A 19,563-nucleotide genomic window follows, 5' to 3' on the forward strand; every position below is an offset into this window, starting at 1 on the left:
AAAGGAGCTTTAAGAAAACTAATCTGGGGTCAGTTTTAATTACAACAATTATATGGCTGAAAGAGGCTTTAGTGAAAACTGATCATGATTAAGTTGTAATTATGGAGATTTTGAGGCTATAAGAATACTGATCTTGGGCCAGCAATAATAGTAATTATATAGTTATGGAAAGCTTCAAGAACACTGATTTGCATATTGACAGTGACATATTGACACTGATGGGTGGGGCTAAATGAATGCTGATCTACAGCCAGTTGAGAGTGATTATAAAAAGGCTATGGGGTATAATTTGAGAGGAGACCACAAACGTTGGGATAGGATGGTTTCTAATCCCACTTCCGAAACATCCACCTCTACAGCAAATGGCTCCTCAGGGTCAGGGTGCTTCAGCACAGGAGCATTAGTGAAGACTTTCTTTAGAGCAAGAAAAGCCTGGTCAGCTTGGCAGTTCCAGTACAGTACACAAAGTTTTCCTTTGAGTGCATAATGACATACCCTAACAAGGATGTACAGATGCACACTTCTTGCTCTTTACATTCAGGATGTTCTGTAGCAACCTTTGCAAAAAGCTTTCATTTGGCTTACACACTCAGAAGACAGCTTGGAGGAATAAATAAGTGTATCATTGATGTAAGCCACAACAAACTTTGTTATCATGTCCTGAAACACATAGTTAATAAAGAAGACTTGGAAAATGGAAGGGGTGTTGGCCAGACCACAAGACAAAACCTGTATCCAGGTAATAAATGTCATCTTCCACTTGTCACCCACCATAATACTCATTGGAGTGTAGGCACTTCGGAGATCCAGCTTGGTGAAGAATTGGGCCCCCTAAGTTGTTCTAAAGTATCTGGTACTAATGGCAGTGGAGGGCGTAATTAATGGTCACGTCGTTAAGCCTCCTGTTGTCTACGAATGGACATAAACCTCCATCTTTCTTAGATATAAAAAAAAGAATCATGTTCCAACGGGGGCCTTGGAAGGGCAGATATAACCTTTAGCTAGGGCCTCTGCTACATAGTACTCCAGGGCCTCGTTCTCAGTGATTGACACTGGGTAAGGATGAGTTCTGGGAGGTACACCACCTTCTACCAGGTCTATAGCACAGTTGTAATATATAACACTTTATTGATCCTGAAGGGAAATATAGCATCAAAGTAGTATAATATTGCACAAGAGAAGACATTCATTACATCAGAATAAATAGGGCAGGGTTGTAGAAGTTAGATGGGATGTAGGGATGATGGAGTGGTAATGCTGCAGCCTTACCCTTGCTAAACATCTCAGGCAAGTCCATATCAGGTATAGAAAAGATGTCTGCTGATTCTGGACTGTCCACCAAAATGGAGGCTATAACTAAGCAGGGACTACTAAAACAGTTCTGTAAACAAAAACTTGACCAGGCTAAAATGTCAGGTTTCACTCAGGAAATCTGGGGATGATTTTTCTGTAACCAAGGATGGCCTAAAACTTTGGTGGTAATGAGCAGTAGAAACTAAAAGAGAAAGGTTCTCCTCATGTGTGGCATTGCTGCAGACCTTCAGAATCCTGAACCAATCCAATAGGTGATACTGGGATCACAGTGATATTCAGGCTTTTCACAAGGTCCTCCGTGATGAAGTTACCAGTGACTCCAGAGTCAATCAGTGCTGAAACAATAATGACGGTTCCATTGCGCAGAATCTGTGTCAAGGAAGAATGGGTGAGAAATGGAAAGAGGGGTTTCTCACGGCTTGTAATAACAATGATGGCTGAAAGGAGCTTTCAAATATATCTGCAGTGAATCACAATAATTGGTTATATGTGTAAAAGAGGTGTTAAGAATAATGATTAATCATAACAGTGATTATATGTCTGAATATGGCATGAAGAAAACTGATCTTGAATTACTCATGACTGATTATGTGGTTAAAGGGCCTTAAAAATAAACTGATCTGAGATCAGCCATAATGACAGTGATTATATGACTGAATAGAGCATGAATAAAACTTATTAGGAATCACCAATAATATAGATTTAAGACAGAAGGTCTGGGTTCATAATAAAAATGATGGCTGAATGAAGCAAATATATATATAGTGAATCCCAATAACTGATTATATGCCTAAAAGAGGTGTTAAGTGTAATGATGAATCATTATAAGAGTGATTATGTCTAAATGCACCATGAATAAAACTGATCTGGAGTTACTCATAATGACTTATCATATGGCCAAATAACCTTAAAGAACTGATCTGAGTTCAGTCAAATCGGCACTGATGATATCGCTGAAAAAGGCTTTAAGAAAACTGATCTGGCATCAGTTATAGTTATAGTGGTTATCCAGCTGGAACAAGCTTTTAGAATAATGACAGTGATAATGTTGGAGTCAGTCATAACAACACTGATGGCGGAAAGGAGCTTTCAAACATATCTGGAGTCAATCATTGTAGCAATGAAGGGGGACAAAATAAAGGCAAGGTACAGTCACTCAGTATTATTAACCGTATTCCGCTGTATTAATAGTAAAGGTATTGTTTAAATTCTACAACCCACTATGGCCATTACAGTAGAACATTTAAATGCCATCAATGACGCTAATACATTAGAGAGTTAAACGCCAGATATTAGAGAGAGCAGTAATGCAGAGGCGTATGTCTCAGACGTGTTCTGTATTCTTTAACTTGTGATGTATTTTACCTATCATGCATATGAAAGTGAGTCTAAAATCCTCTGCAGTTTTAATTTAAATACGCTGCTCATCTTCAAGTCAAGCATCCGTTGCATAGATTAGTAGTGATGTACAATTCACTTCCACAGCGTAGAGTATTCATTGGATTATTGCTGAATACAGTTTATAACAGGCAACTATAGAAAGGTGCTAGACAAAATTCTGTTGTAGTAACAGATAGGAGCAAGATTTTAATTAACTACAAAAATTTCCTCCAGATACATCACATGTTGAAAAAACACAAATATTCCGATACAAAAAGCAGGCAACGCATTTCAGTATTTTTTAATTATAAATAATCACTTTGATTATTTTAATTCCCAACAACAACTTAAACAAGCCACAAAACAAAATAATGAAAAAAATATATTTTGTTCATTTTGTTCTTCAGCTGCACAAAATAGACAGGGAAAAAACTGAAGAAAAAAAATCTGAAACAGAAAACAGCAATGGTTTGATAGGAGCCAGTACCTTAATGTAATTATGCTAGTTCAACAAGAAAATAAAAGCTACAATCACTTTAAAAATACTGTAGATGAATTACAGTTTTACTTAGTATAAATTAGAAAATTAAATTTTTTCAGAACAATTGCTCAGAGAAACCTTTAAAAGCACATTTGTGGTACTTTCAATATTATTATCCCCATCAAAATGTCTTAATTTCTGATTATTTATCATATGGTGGTGATGTTTTTTCCATTTTCACACTGTTGAAGAGCATTTCACTTACAGCATTAAAGACAAGGTCTGTATTGAACACACTGACTGATGGCTGTCAAATAAACTCCTGAGTATATCAGCAGAATTAATGGTTGCATTAATGATACCCCCCCACCCCACCCCCCACCCCAAAAAAACCTCTCCTGCAAGCCCTGAAATATTCGATCAAGGTGCTAAATGTCCTTTGGAAGACGCTGTGGAAGAGCTGACTACACAAACAATTAAGAAGTTGCACCAAACAAACTTAAAGTACCTTTAATTTCACGCATTTGCTTACACATTAGACACACACACAATCAGTCTCTTGCTGCTTTCATGCAGAACTGAGGTAATCTCCACTGACAATGATAGATGTCAGGAGGAGGTTCTGTTGTATCCTATGCCTAAGTGTTTTTCAAGCCACAGTTCTGCTAACTGCATCGTGGATGCATATGTACTTGCTTTGGACCCGAGGCACATTTTGTATTGCTTAGGCTCTAGATTAGCGTCGCAGTGAACAGGATGATAGATATGCACAATACCAATTTCTGGTGAGCGGAACACTTTTAAGCCAGAATCGATAATTTTTGTGAACAAGTCTACATCTTCCATTCCCCAGCCTTGTATTGAAGTGTCAAAGCCTCCAGCCTTCAGCCAGTCACTTTTGAATATGCAGCTAATGCCGAAGCCGTAATCTCGCCAGAATCCTGTCTTCTTGGTGAAGACAAAATTGCTGTCTTCTGGACGGCTTCCAGCGTAGACAATTTTGGGATCATACTGGCTGAAGACAACAGGAAAGTAAGCCTGATTCCCTTCAATGGTGTTGTCCCTACATCGCTGCAGGGCATCGCCAGTGAAGATCAGATCCACATCACAGAAAAACAGCAGGGAGTTATTATTTAGCTGAGAGGCACCCATTTCTAGAGCAAGACCCCTAGAGAAAGCCCCTGTCATTGGTATCACTGCCAGATCTGCTTTGGGGTATTTGTTATGGTAAATATAAATCAGTTCCAAATGTTTGTCCCTGTCTTGGTCGTTACCATTATCTACAAGTATGATAATCAGTTTCACATTCTGGTTGGAAATAAGGCAAACCTTCTCAAAGTTTTCCATGAAGCGTGCAAAAGTGTTGTAGCGGCCTGTAAGTGGCACAAGAATATGGAGCTTCTTTTGGCTGTGCTCCCGCATCTCCTTGGTGGTCTCTGAAAATTGGAATGGGGCGAATACCTTCAGTGAATTAGACAGGAAGGAAAATGACTGGGAGTCGCTGTTGATGGCCTCCGCTAGCTCGGCTGCCTGCAGCTCCTCCACCTCTTGAAAGTAAGGCCGGCTGAAAGACTGCTGCAGGTACACGTGTCTCCGGACGGGTACGGTCACTTTGCGTCCCTTGTGTCTCTTGTAGAGAAGCAGCAGGTCCAGTATGTACTCAGCCCCATAGAGGGGATTCACCCTCCTGTAGCCATACTGGATCTGCTTGAAGTCAATGACACGTCCTCGTGCTTTGGAGTTCTCGTTGATCATCTCCATCACCTGGAGCACTGCATCGTCCAATGCAGTGCGCAGCAGGTTACCGAGGCCCTGCTGGGGCACGTTCTTATCTCTGGTGGAGTAGAGGTGCCTATTGGTCAGGAAATCCCACTCGATAATTTCTTCCCGTTCGGTTGGGCGGTAGCGGGTGTAGGAGGGGGCAACACCCAGCTGCTGGTCCTCCCACTGCACCTCAGTGTTGCTGAGGTGGCTCATCGCGATGATTTCACGGTGCAGCTGGATGGTGCGGTAGCGCAGCTGTGAAATGTGCCGGCTGAGCATGTATGTGTGGAGCCTGTACTGGTAGGCTGGCTGCTTGTTGGGGTGCAGAGTGACGGCATTGTGAATCTTGCTGCTGTGCAGTTCTTGAATGAAACCTTTCTTGTTGTGTTCATAGTTTTCATAGAAAAGTTGCTGCATCTACACAGAGAGAAGGAGAGGGAGAACTTTCAGTTAGAGGATGTAGGAATCCTATTCTGTGATCTGTTAAACACATAACCGTCTTACCTTTATAACGGAGTCTATGCAGTCTAATGTAAGCTTTTTTTAGATAGAAAATGTTACATTATGACTAGTGGGTTAATCTGACAGTTTTTAGTTATTAAATAAAAAAAGGCAATCCATTTGCTTGATAAGGTTCACTGACAAATCACTACAAGCTACACCAGTGTGTGAGAGTCTTGTCTGTTGCTTGTTGCACTCTGGTTTGTCCTCCTAACACATCCCACAGTAGGCTTTGATACTGCAAGACCTATAGACAGTAGATAGTGATTTATAATTGTAATGGAAGACAGGTACATGCTGTGCTTTCTTGTGTGAATGTAGGTATCTGCAGATGTGAAAGGTGACACCAGTGGAGCACATTTGAGATGGATTTAGGCTAGAAAATTACAATGGGTTACAATGAGTTAAGACCTGTTAAACCTGCCCTTTTGACAATGTCTCAGATTCTGCTTGATCTGTGTAAACGAAGAAAACTAGCAACGGTGTGAAAGAACTCAGGAGCAAGCATGCAAAGCAAGCAGTGAGGAAGTGAAGGATGGCAATAAAAACAAAGATCAGGATTTTGTAAACAGAGGGGGGTTTATTTGACAACTAATTCCAACTTTTGTTTTTGAGTTAATTTTTTTTTTGCTTCAGTTTACAAATTTTTATATTAAACTTATATGTACAAATTATTTGACACAAATCCAGGAAGATACATTTTGATTATGTGGAGTATATATAAAGACTCATGATAAAACCTATTACTGCAAAGGGTTAATATGCATACATCACTTTTTTTTTTGGAAAAAAAAAGGCTTTACTGGTATTTAATTTTAACATGTTGTGTAAACCTGTAGATATGTGATATTTAGAGCCAGTCACAATAGTTTAGTAACAGTGCCCCCCTCAGCTGTGTGACTCCCCACATGGTGCTGGCTGTCTTGTGGTTCTGTTTGCTTTTCTTCATACCTGTTCCATGTGCTTTGTGGTTTTCCCATCTTGCCACACGCCGTTCAGGTGTCCGTCATTTCCTCTTTATGTGTTATCACTCACATCTTCCACCCATGCTTTGTTTGCCTGTAATTTCCTTCTGTATAAATTCCACTCTGTTCCTAACTCTCGTGTCAGTTATTGGACTTCCTAATGTGTGCATGCTGGTGTTGTATGTCTGTTCCGGTTTTGTCAACCTTTATTACTGCTCACACTTGCGTCTTGCTCTTGTGTCCAAGTCACAGAATGACTAGCTCGTCAAAGGATGAAGTGAGCCCTGCTGTCCCAACTAATTTTCCGCACCTCTCTGTAGACTGACATAACGTTGACGACTGCCTGCACAAACGGCTGGCTAGACTCCATCAGAGAAACAGGTTTGAGTGCCTAATGTAGGCTTGTTATGGCCCAGAACCTACCCAGGAGGCATGTTACAGCTCAGAACTCAACTAAGATGCATCTTGCGCCCCGGAGCTCACCTAGGAGGCAACTTGCAGCCCAGAGCGTACCCAGGAGGCATGTTTCACCCCAGCGGTTACCCAGGAGGCATGTTACGCCTTAGAGCTCACCAGGCAGGTCCTGGCACTCCCAGCCAACGGCAAGAGAGATGCTTAAAGTTGAGAAGCCAGTCTGAGTCTGATCATATAGTTTTAAACTTTCAGTCATTTGTTCTTAAGTGTCTAATCCAAAGTGTCTGATCTCATCCACAGAATCAACTAATTTTACATGTAACTTCTCATCCAAAAGTGTTCTGGTGGGGGGCATGAACAGACTCAGGGGCAAAGTCGCCATTAAACTTTGGACAGGAAAGATTTAATAAACTTTAAAACTTGTTGACGTGGACGAACATTTACTAACATAAAACATAGAGGACTAAAGTGGCACTCACGTATAAACACAAACAATGAACACAAGCACACTAAACACTTCTAACATTTAACACCATATTACACAAACATAGACTGATACATAGAACTACAATTCACACGCTACATCGACAATGACCAACGATACTGCACACACTAAAAGGGTTTAAATACACAAACAAGACGAGGTACAGGTATGTGCCGGCATGACCACAAACATATCCTCCCAAATCACATGGCTGGCTAAACCCCGTGACTCACGGGAGGCGGGCATTGTGGACAATTGTGACTCAAAAGGAGCAAATATCACTCTTCTATTGATATAGGCTGCTCTCTCACACAAGGCTATAATGATTTTATAGTTTGATCATTTTATCATTCATATTTAGGTTCAGCTAGCCTGAAATTTGCAAGCATAAAACACCTATGAGCTTTAGTGCACTCAATAAGGTCATTTGACATAAGGAGTTGACAATTTGCCAATTACAGTCCGTTAAAACTGCCTAACCCAAATTGTTCAGATGTTTACATTTTCTAACCCTAACAGTAAAACAGTCGCATATCCTGAAAAAAAAGGAGTCTTAGAGCCATAAGCTACATTTTGATTATTAAAAAAAAATTGTAATATATAAGCACTATGGAATATGTACATTGTAGTAATACACTTCCCAGAACAATGCCAATGTAAGGCAATGAAAACATGGCAATAACTCACAAAGAGAAAGTGGATAGCTGCTTAAATACTCTAATTAAACCAAGAACAGGTGTAGCTAATCAATATTCTGCATAATAAGCAACAGAAAGGCAAAACTAAACTTATGAATAACTGAACAGTGTAAGGTATGGTCCCTTTCTATGTTGCATGGAAAAATCTTATTTTTAATATTATTGCTATACTGTTTGAAACATGACATGTAAGTGTACCAGGTCTGAAAATCCAGAATCCCTGAGAACTATATTGATATTCTAGGGACAAACCACTTCTGCTGTGGCCTGGAAAGCAGCTCAGTAATTCACCTCCTGTTCTCTCTGCAGCTCATCATTTTAAGTGCACACACTCCCTTTTGTAAACAAGATGCTCTACATCACCGAGAGGGGGGTGCTGGAGCCGGCCCGGAGCCGATTCGTCAAAAGTAGCCATCCCGTTCCTGAACTTCAGCACACAAGCATCACTCACCGAGGCATTCATACCAGTTCCATCAAACTCCAGCTGTGTCTCTTCAGCTTTGACGTCAAGGCCGCAACATGTACCTATAGGACTGATTTTTTTATACGAAATAGTAGTTTCATGATGACAAAAAGAAAGCAACACAGCTGTTGCCAGCAGTAGTTGTCCTTTACATAAGTCTGGCCCAGGTCTCTGTAAACTGCATCTGTAGATAGCCTAAGTACATCATTTTTGCATATTCCAAGAAATCTCAAATGGAAACCATAAATCAAAACTGACATAAATAAGACAAATATCTACAGTAAAAAGAGCATGCAGTCGTAACATTGTTATGCTCTGTCGAGGTCCTGGGATGATTCAATGATGATATACCAAGGAAAAAGAACATTTCTGTTCTTGGGCTATTTCTTTGTTTCTTGTGATTGAAGATTAGGGATTGTGGCTTTTGAGTCCTTTTTGGGAGGGGTGAGGTCATGCTCGAGACATTCCTTCACTGGAGAGTAATTCTTCCATTCTCACACCAGTGTACCAGACATTAGCAAGCACCCCCCCCCCCCCCCCCCCCGCCCCTTCCCACACACACACTCACACACTTTTTCAAGCTAAGGACTAGTGCTATGCTTTTGGCTGCCAGTATTGAACAAGATAAGTTTTAAGTAACTGAAGCCTGGAACAAATGGAATTATTACTTATTAGAGAATTACCCAAACATCAATGCTACAGCAAGTGATCTCAAGGTAACTGAATGAAGAAATAAGAGAACTGTAATATTTTACAAATACAATTCAGAAACCAGGTGTCATACAAAATAGTTCTTAAATATGGAGCCCTGATCTACTTTATTCTTCTGATTGTGGTTTTGTTAAACCAGAAGCCAAAAATCCAACCTTACAGAAATATAACCACGAGACTTTTGAACATATGACAGACGAATAACGGCTAGCGCAAAGCCTGGGCACACCAACCATGATGAGCCAGACCTTCTGTTAAATCTACCTATTCAGCAAATCTTATACGAGAAACATGACAGACACTACCTTATGTTACTATTGGCCCCCCAACCATCTTCATTGTGAATTGAAGATTTCCTTGTTTTAACCCAAGACTGGCATGACAATATCCACAAAATTACAGACAATAAGCCCAGTTTCTCATCAGACCATATTTTATGATCCTAAGGTTTTTCCTCATCCTTCTATGGTGCATTCGTAGTGCATTAAACTCTGCACTCTTCTTGCCCCTTATGGCTTTACAGTTTCTAAGCAGGAAAGCACAGCAGGCTCATTTGCACATCTATGCCTCCCCCCGTGGTTAGTCTCATCCATTTATATTCTCCCAAATAAGAAGGGTGTGTGCACTGCTGGCTGTTTGGCATTACTTGATACGACCGAATAGCTGATACTATTTTTGCATATACGGTTTTCAGAAGTTGAAACCTAAGAAGATCCTTGCCAGTGATTCTTAGGTAGCTTTGATTTGTGAAAGGTTGCGATTTTTACAGAGCGGTCAGAACGTCAAGGTTTTCAATCTGACCTTCGTGGAAGCATAAATTAAAAGAGAAACATCGAGAGAATTGTGTCACTCATACATACGATGTGCTCACTACTAAATGAAGAGCTACGTTTATGCGATGTGACAGTGGTTGTGTAGCCCCATACATCACTGTAGTCTGGTCTTTACAGATCCTCGCACCAATGTTGAAATGACAGTTTTCAAACATGAGTTCTAGAAAACCACAGCACTGGCAAAAGCCCTGGAATATTAATCATCAAAGCATTACAGTAGGCATTACAATAGCATTACATTAGAGTCCTGATTGTATATACCGCTAATGGCCACATTTGTGTTGTCTTAAAGATCCTACCATTAACCTTCCACAGTTGAGAAAAATCCATAAATGTTCCAGCTGCTTTTTCCAATAGATAGTCTGAAGGTCACTGCTGTCAGTATGACTTGCTGGCTTATGCTTTGGTCTGCACAGTTGTATCAGATAGTTCACGCTAACTGCTCTACACTACACAATCTTTCACACAGCATAAACAAAATGGCACATGGGTATATCAGTGTTTATTTGTCATTGAAGACATGACACCAAATGCATTAAAAATAAGAACAGGCAGTGAGGCTGATTTATTGTTGAACTCTCAGTGCTTTAGGCACATACACCCACGCAACGGAGCAGCCAAAACATTTATTCATCATTTCTCTGTTCACAGTACACAAACTAAGGCACCTAGACAACCCTTTTCACTGCGGGAGAATGTTGTTGTCTGAATATAAAAAAAAAAAATGTAAATGTCAAGTATTACAGTCCTTCCTATTTAAGAAACACATCATTAAGACCTTCCTCAAATATGTGTCTTAATACAGTTTTTCAAAGATATGCCTTTGCAGCATTATTGATTGAATTGCAGCACATCGCTCTTGTGCGTGATTAAATAAACATGCCACTTGCCGTTTTTACCTGAAATCTATTTCTGCTCTGAAAGGAAAAAGAATGGAGGAGCTCTTGTTACCACACATTATTTAGGTCCTATTTGTGTTAAAGCAATGCACAGTGTCAAAACTGCCTTCTGTACTGTTACATTTGGGTCCTATACTGTAGCCAGGATGTTGGATTCCCTGGGAGTTCCTTTGTCCTCATAGCTTTCCACACCATTTCCCATTACAATGATGATGCATTTTTCCACTTTACCATCATTGTAACACTATTAAGACTGCATGTCCTGAAACCACATCACAAAAGAAAACCACATCACAATCTTATGGAATATTGCTCTTCATCTGCAGATGTTTGTTTACAGGTGATTACTGTGGCAGATAGCACAAGAAAAACCAGCGTGGCACGCCTGCCAGTCTCTGCTGCCTGACTACAATAGCTTTCAAAGAGGTTTAGTGCAGTGATAGCCCTGCCTTAAATTTCACAGCCCAAAGACAAAGAAATCAACTCATCAAAGGGTCATTGAGTGTACACGGTGGTTCGGTAAATTGACACATGACTGACACACACACATCCAGTATCATAAAAATGTCCTTTAAAATATGTTCACATGTTCTCTGATATATGATGCATATGCCATTTAATATGGTTATTATTGTGAACTACAGCTAATTTTCTAACAGCTGGAAACACTGTCGCCAGATTATCAGATATAATCAATACAGGGGGCCATTACCCAACCAATTAGTGTAACTTTTTCACATATTGATTCCCGCAAAGCCTCATTTCATTCCACATTAGTGCCATATATGAGTCTAAAATGCAATTAGTGGCAGGAGTTGTAGAAACACTGCTTTTGGAAGATGCTGGCTGGTTATATATTTTATGATACTGGATGTATGTATGTCAGACTACCTCAACAGAGTGGATGTTGAAATTGCGAAACTGTGATATGGCCAGTGAGCATCACATACTATGAGCATCGCTGGCTGTGGTGTTGGTAGTAAAATAAGATGTATTAAACTCTCCACTTCATACAACAGTGTGTACACTGTTGAATGAGTTGTTAGTTATTGGATGATCTATATCCAGTGACTGAACAGGAGCCAGTCCCTGACTGCTTACATAGCAATTATGTTAAATATCAGACCACCAACATTTGCTTAATAGGGGAAATACAAAAAACTTTGATGTTTCTACATCATAGACTGTCAAAGCAAAGCTAAATGTTAAGAGTCAGTTTAAATATTCCTTTCTATGTAGCAATGAATGTTTGATTCACATTTTAATAAAATACTTTACTTATTACTATTATAGATGTTCCCTGCTGGGCATTTTTCCACATTTCCCAGAAGGCAGAATAAGGCCAAGTTTGCAGGCAGACACAAACCGGATGTGACCTGCCCTGCCTGCTCTCGCAGGCTTCCAAGGTCCTGCTGCTGCTCTGTTATTCCAAGTGTCCCCTGTACACGCCTGGCCAAAGTCAGTTTTCTGTTTGTACAGTTTGCTTTGAGCATTAAAGCATATCATAACAGAGGCCATAAATTCAGCACAACGGCCTTGCGGGGGGAGAGCAGCTTCCTGCATCCGAAAGCATTTTTCCAGTTCTGGCACTGGGGAATAAAGCGGGTTGTTGGAAAGCTTCGGCACTCCCGGAGCTTCTCATGCATGCATTAGCTGGGCCTCAGAGGCAGTGAGTGATGCCAACCTCAATTTTTTTCCACTTTGCATTTTGGAGATGACTCCGCAGGTGGATACCAAGTACGGGTGGGTGTGCTTCAAAGCGCAGCAAGCTCTTCCACCAAGACCTGAAACTAGCATACACTATCAAAGGCTGTGCAGCGGAGAATGACTACACAGCTAGCCGGTAGCCGGAAAGACATAATATTAGATGAATATGCTCCCGGGATTTTGTAATTTTCCATTCTCTCAGTCAACAGTCTGTCAGATGATGTCACAACAGAGGAACGTTGACGCTTAGAGCCATGTTTTCTGCGCCCTCCCTCCCCATCTTAAAACCACAGACAAGTATACTCATCAAAGGGCCACTGTAATTTAACACTGTAATCTAACGGCTGCTGACATTACACTAGAGGAAATATTTCTACATTTAAAACACTTCAAACCAATAATCCGGATGATGATTTAAAATCTTTGATGAAAAACCAGTAATTGCTTGTGGGCCAAAGTAAAAGTGTATTATTTACTCTATACACCAAAAAAAAAAAAAAAAAAAAAAAAAAGCAACAATTTGACTATCCACCTAAAGAGGGCATACTTCTCAGTAATAGAATCAGCCCAGTCACCTGCTTGATATCAAGATGCCAGAATTTCCTGACTGTGAATGAAATTTGGGGTGAGAATAGGGTGGGGTGGAATGAGGCACCACAGGCATACCATTTTATCTGGTTTAGCAGATTATTATTAATATGATCTGATGTACAACCAAACATATTCTGGAATGCAGTAAAGACATAAATCAAAGCAGACTAACCACTTTCAATACTATAGTACTACCACAAACAAACATGTTTATGTTCTTACCAAGACCACAAAATGCTATGGATTTATGAACTGAAGATTCAGTGTGCTTGGAAGCCTGACGGTTTTAAAGTTGGAGATGCATTCAATGTGACATATAGTTAATAAAATCTGAATTGTTTTATGAAGCTATCAGATATCAAGTTCCAAATATAAAGTGGAATATAAAGTGGAGTAAAAGGGTTTAAAAGAGTGATAAAAGGGATTCTTATCTATTAAAGTAAAAAAAAAAAAAAAAAGGTAATGTCCGAAAAGATGCATGCATGCCTGGTGTATCATTTCACAGCGGGCATAGCATCTGCAGGGTTTATCGATCCAGTTATTAATATCTCTGCTGGGTAAAAACGCACATCCAGACTGGGAACAGCAACAAGGTCAGCTTAGAACTTAATATCTGAGAGAGATGCAAGAGCCTTCTTCTGGCTACAGGCTAAAGTGAAGGATGTACTGCCATCTGCATCATCTCAGCCCCATGCTGTGGCACCTGCACTACGGGGACACGTAACAAAAATGAAATCTGCGCTTTACATCTCAGCATGCTAATGAAGCCAGACGCAGGGCTGGATCAACATTACATTCTTCATTTTTTGCAGTGCATGATCAATGCAAGTGAAAATTCTCCTCTGAATGCCCTTTTTTCAAGGGGATGTCATGCCTGGTATGTCCAGACCAGAATACTTGCGACATTGTGAAGGAGGTCTCTAAAAATGGGCTAGAGGAAATATGACAAGCATGAGCACTCCCAGCAGACCATGGGGTTTATAAAATGACATAAACCTGCAGGGGCAAGACTTCACTCCAAATAGAAAAAGAAAAATATATACATATGCAAATGGAACAAGCTTGCTGAGCTACTGAGGTTTAAATGATGCCTGCAGGAGATTGTGTTTTTCTAAAAAAACAACAACTGTTTTACTTGGTCAGCATTTCTCTTAATCTTTTTTTTTTAGAATAAAAAGAAATCATGACAAACTGTTGACATCTGATCAATCACTTAGACACCTTCTTTGTAGATTAATAATGGTATTATCTTTCATGGAGATGACAATCACAAATAGCCCCATCATTTGCAGTCATTTCAAAGATGGGCAGTGTAATCATCTTATCCATCAGAACCAAATTACATTATCTATCCATGATCAGTGAAGACAGTGCCTCTTCTTTCTAGTGAAAATAAAATGTCAAACATTCAACAGTTCCTTATTAATAACTAGCCTCTATATATTGTATGACCCTAAGAACTACTAATGGTATGCTTTTGAAATTTAGCAAATTATTTAAACACCTAACTTCAGCTTACTATAGACAGAGCTGGGTCACAGTCAGAGTTGTACCATGAATATAGAGCTAGCGGTCTTGGGTATAGTTTGGCAGTTCCAGGCATTGGTTGCTCTGGATAAGAGCATCTGCCAAATTCCATAAACATTACAGCGAATACGAAATTAAGCCACGTACAATAAATTATATTATAATCATCACTGAACTATTCTAGCACTAAGCCATTTAGTAGTCTCTGGTCCAACTGTGACGAGCTCCCCAGTCTGGCCCGCTTTAGGGATTTTGTTCTTACAGGAAGTAACAGAGAACCAGGCCTGTGGGATTAAAGATCTATGCCATTATGCCCATAAAACCAGATATTGTCTCTGTTTCAGGATGCACAGGGACCTGGCAGACAATGTGCTATTAATGCCCAGGCCGAAGCAAAAGCATAGACCTAACTGCCATTCCATGCCAGTAGTGTTTAATAGGCAGAGGTCAGCTGTGCTGAAATATGAAGAAGTGCTCTGTTGGTGCTCGAGGTCCCAACGGGATGAGAAAGTCACTAAATGCACGCTGGAGTGGGCGATGCAACAGCAGGATCAGCACCAAGCATACAGTGTGCACGAGTCGTCACATTAGCCCACTTTTGTAGTCATTTTCCCTCCTCTCATTTTTAACCATGGTGAAGTCAACCATGTTAAATGTCATATTGAGACATGTCCATGGAATTTCCACTGCTGCACTGCAGTGGATGACATGAATGCCAATAAGAAAGAAAAATGAAAAAAAGTGAACCACTGCACTGTGCAAGATTTTAAGTTAGGAACATTCAAATTAGACATTAAAATAGTAGTGTGAAAAAATTCAAATTAAAAGAATCGGTATCCAGCGATTCCTTCTTTATTTTCTTTCTTTATTTTTTAAAAATATTTTATGACCCTGTGTGTGCAAATTTGTATGTGTCTTCTGAGGTGAATGTGCGATGATTCAAGCATGTGGTTCCAAGACTCTCTGGAAATGAGTTTCCCACATTTGTTAGTTACATTAGCACCATAGTTCCAGTTCAAAAGTCAAGAAGCAGCACATTCCATGTGATTTTCTTCATGTAGGGACAAACTGCCTATGCTCGGTTTGATATGATGTGGATAAACATTCAGATGTTAACTTGTGGGATACAACTGCAACTTAAATTAATCAGACAAATTTTCAAAATATATTTTGTCCATATTGTCCTTTTTTGTCCATCTTTGATGTCCTTCAGCAGTGTTGATCCCACGTGTGAGCATGGTCAGTTCATATATTCAAGGGCTTGGAGTGTCAGTCGTCAGTAATTTATGCCTGTAGTAAAAGCTCTGCTTTCCATTTCAAACATGCTATCCTTTTAGTCCCCTTGCCTGACTACACCACCTGCACTACATAGAGTGCAGTTCTGCAGTTCAACAAGGTAATATAGCCCAGTACTACAGCATAGGTTTGGCACCATATTATTTATATAACCGAAATAATATTCATGTAAGAATGCATATGTTAGCGCAGTTGCTTTGATTTTATGGGCTAAGCAGGACCCATGTAACGTTGACTTGTAATGTACGAGATGTATGCAAAAATGCATTTATACAGTTGAAGGGGAGTGACCAGTGTGAACAATACACTCAGTAACAATGACTGGAGCCGGCTTTGTGCAATTAGCTGCCGTAGCAGGCTGAGTCATTCAGTGACATAGCTGGCCGTTTAAATATTCAAGCACTCAATCACATATGACACCTCCCTTAGGTGTTCTGTCAGAAAAGCGTCAGAAAAGCTCTGCATCCGTTTGTGCATCCGTTCATGGAGCCAACCCTTAAAGCAACCGGGTTTCATTCTGGTCGCACACAATAGGTGATAACTTCTCTTCTACTTACAAATATAGATTTTAGAGTGCAGCTATGCAAGTTTGTGAAGATAAATATGCTAAAGATAAGTGTGCTTTTGAGATATTTGCTCATGGCTGAAACAGATTTGAAGGAATACACATCTTGGGATGGATTATGGACTTGCAATAAGAGAAGTACTGACTGCTTCTGTTTGCTCTGGGAGTAGCCTATAGGCAAGAGTAAACTTAAGAGCTTTTAGAATCTTTAGGCGAACCATTTTCTCATTCATAAAGATGGATGATCAGGCACCAAGAAGCTAGGCGTGGATCCAGGATTGGGCTCACAATACCGTAAATCACAGTGACGAGGCTATTTGCCATGCTATCATGGTCCTGCTCTTTGGTGCACTCTAGCATGCAGAGAGACCAGCTGAGCTCCAGGCCCTGAAGTCTTTCAGAAGTACATCCTCACCCTCTGCCACTGTTAACAGAGGAAGCATACGTGCTGATTATTGTCATAAGCTTAAATGTTATGCTGCTATTCACAAAGCACCTTAAACCTTTTACGCCGCGGACTGCACATGTACGTTTATACAAAACTGGGCAGTTAGTATTCCAGTAAAAGAAAATATACAAAGCAATAAAGGTAACAGATACTATTTATTCTAAAGTATTGTTTATTTCCACGGTCAGCCAAAGACTGTATTCCCCTCTCCTTGCCCGGGGGACTGTTGTTTGGGTAAGCAAACCCGAGCAGTAATTATGCTAGAAATGGTCTATGCACAGAGAGAGTAGCTTTTATTAAAATCTCCGCTCAGACTTCTATGCTTTTACAGTGTCTGTTGAGCACCTAACGGATTTCATGAACACACGTTAATGAGAGTGAGCTGTCTTAAAGGAGAGATATTTGAAATGCTTGTCTAGCACAGCTTCATATGTGCCTTATATCAGCTATGTCACCTGATCACATAATTGGTGTTCACTCAGAAAATTAGTCAATTCCCTTACTTGCCTGAAACGTAATGAACTATACTGGTGATTGGTCTTACAACGTAGAACTTGTAATCCAGAGTTTTAAAGAGATGAAATAGATGTTTATTGTCGCCCCTTGAACATAGCAATACTAAATGGTCAATTCGAAGGGTTAAAAAATTTTGAAAGACATTGAAAGCTCTACTTGACATCACAGTGTAGATCTTTTTGGGAACCATTTTTCCCCTTTGTAACCTACGAAGGATTCGGCCCTTTCTCTCGCAGGAAGCTGCCCAGGTACTTGTGCAGTCTCTTTTCATCTCAAAGACAGGCTACTGCAACTCGCTACTTGCTCGTCTTCCACTAAGAGCCATCAGACCTCTTCAACTTGTCCAGAATGCAGCAGTACAACTGGTCTTCAGTCTTCCGAAGTTCGCACGTCACGCCGCTGCTGTGCTCCCTTCACTGGCTTCCAGTACCTGCCTGCATCAGATTTAAAACCTGGATGCTTGCCTACAAAGCCAAAAATGGACCAGCCCCTCCATGCATGATGTCAACGGTCAAAGCCCAATCCATACCTCGAGTACTTCGAACCTCAAGTATGGCTCGGCTTGAAATACTATGCTTCAAGTCTGATGGAAGACAAGCATCGAGATTCTCTGTCCTGGCTCCTAGATGGTAGAACAAACTTTCGTCATTCAAATGCAGACTCAAGTCCCATTTATTTGTGGAAAATAAATGACCACTGACCCTGCTCCTATGTTGACTAACTGAAACATATTGTAGGGTATTATTTATTACACTGATGCTGACTGCTCCTTTGTGGAGTAACAAATTTTAGCACTTATTGTTTATTGCACTGATTGTCTCAGATGTATTTTGCACTTCTAGGTATCAGCATTGATTCCTGTATTTCAACAGTATTTTAGTTAATTGGTATCTTGGACTCTAACCTACTGTACTGGCTAGGATGTATTCTATGAGTAAATGACAAAGCACTTTTGTAAGTCGCTCTGGATAAGAGCGTCTGCTAAATGCCGTAATTGTAAATGAACTGCAACGACACATGGACATTTTTGGATTGTTTGGCATCATCCAACAGGGGCTCTGAAATGGCTTTTTAAATGAATTATTTATGTACCACCTGATTGATTTCATTTTTGATGTCCAGCTAACATATATGCAAGACGGATGTGATATCCTTATTATTCTGAGATTATTAAACCTAAAGGTTTATTTTGCTATTTTATTCAAATAAAATGATATTACAAGATATAAAAATAATATAAAAAGTGATATTTTCAAGGAGAAAGTGAAAGCGAGTCTCCTTGCTATGCTGGCACACTGAAGTGTGCTTCAATACCCATTATCCTGTGCCTGGTATGAAAAGAACGAGTCCACGTGTGTTGCTTGGTCATTTGTTCAGTAGCAGGGCTGGGGAACTGCCAGCCGCAATCCATAGACAATCAACACAGCCATTTGTGTGCTGCAAATTATGACTAAATATAAATACCCATGATGTGGGATCTTATCTGGTGAAACTTGCACCTCCAATCATGCAAAGTCATCGCCATATAGCTGTTTATCTAGTGAGATGTGATTGCAAAGGTCACTGAGTGCACAGAAATGAAGACAGGACAACTGACTGTCCTGTTCCATCACAGAATGAGCTCTCAGACATGCTCTCAGACTGCTAATGCTCTAGTGTGCTTACATCATGCAGAGACATGAAGAGAAATGGCGGCATCCAATTAAGAGTCCATTAAGTCCAGAACTTAAATCTAGCAAGAAGCTTTCCTGTGGCATAATAATCTTAACATAAAACTTATTATTTTAACATTAAGTATTATTAGTACTCTGAATGTCTAAAGTGCACATGATCACTATTGCACTGGGAAATGAATACCCAATTCAATTCCAGTAATACCATTTCCATTTACCATGTCACAGTTTGCTTTCAAGAAAATTCACATCCTGCTTCAGTCGGGTTATAAATAATATTCAGGTTATAAATATTCAAATATAATATTAGGCACATGTGATACTATGTGTACA

General features: G+C 40.0%; 1 protein-coding gene across 1 annotated transcript in view; it reads right to left on the reverse strand.

The window, feature by feature from the left end:
• Window positions 1-3,670: 3,670 nt before the first annotated feature.
• Window positions 3,671-19,563, reverse strand: part of chsy3 (chondroitin sulfate synthase 3) — a 31,815-nt gene continuing 15,922 nt past the window's right edge. Inside the window, exon 3 of the mRNA XM_027016149.2 lies at window positions 3,671-5,356. Coding sequence (XP_026871950.2) covers window positions 3,785-5,356 — 1,572 coding nt within the window. The 3' untranslated portion in view covers window positions 3,671-3,784. The remainder of the gene's footprint in view (window positions 5,357-19,563) is intronic.

Source organism: Electrophorus electricus, chromosome 17, assembly GCF_013358815.1.
Source record: "Electrophorus electricus isolate fEleEle1 chromosome 17, fEleEle1.pri, whole genome shotgun sequence".
Lineage (NCBI taxonomy): Eukaryota > Metazoa > Chordata > Actinopteri > Gymnotiformes > Gymnotidae > Electrophorus > Electrophorus electricus.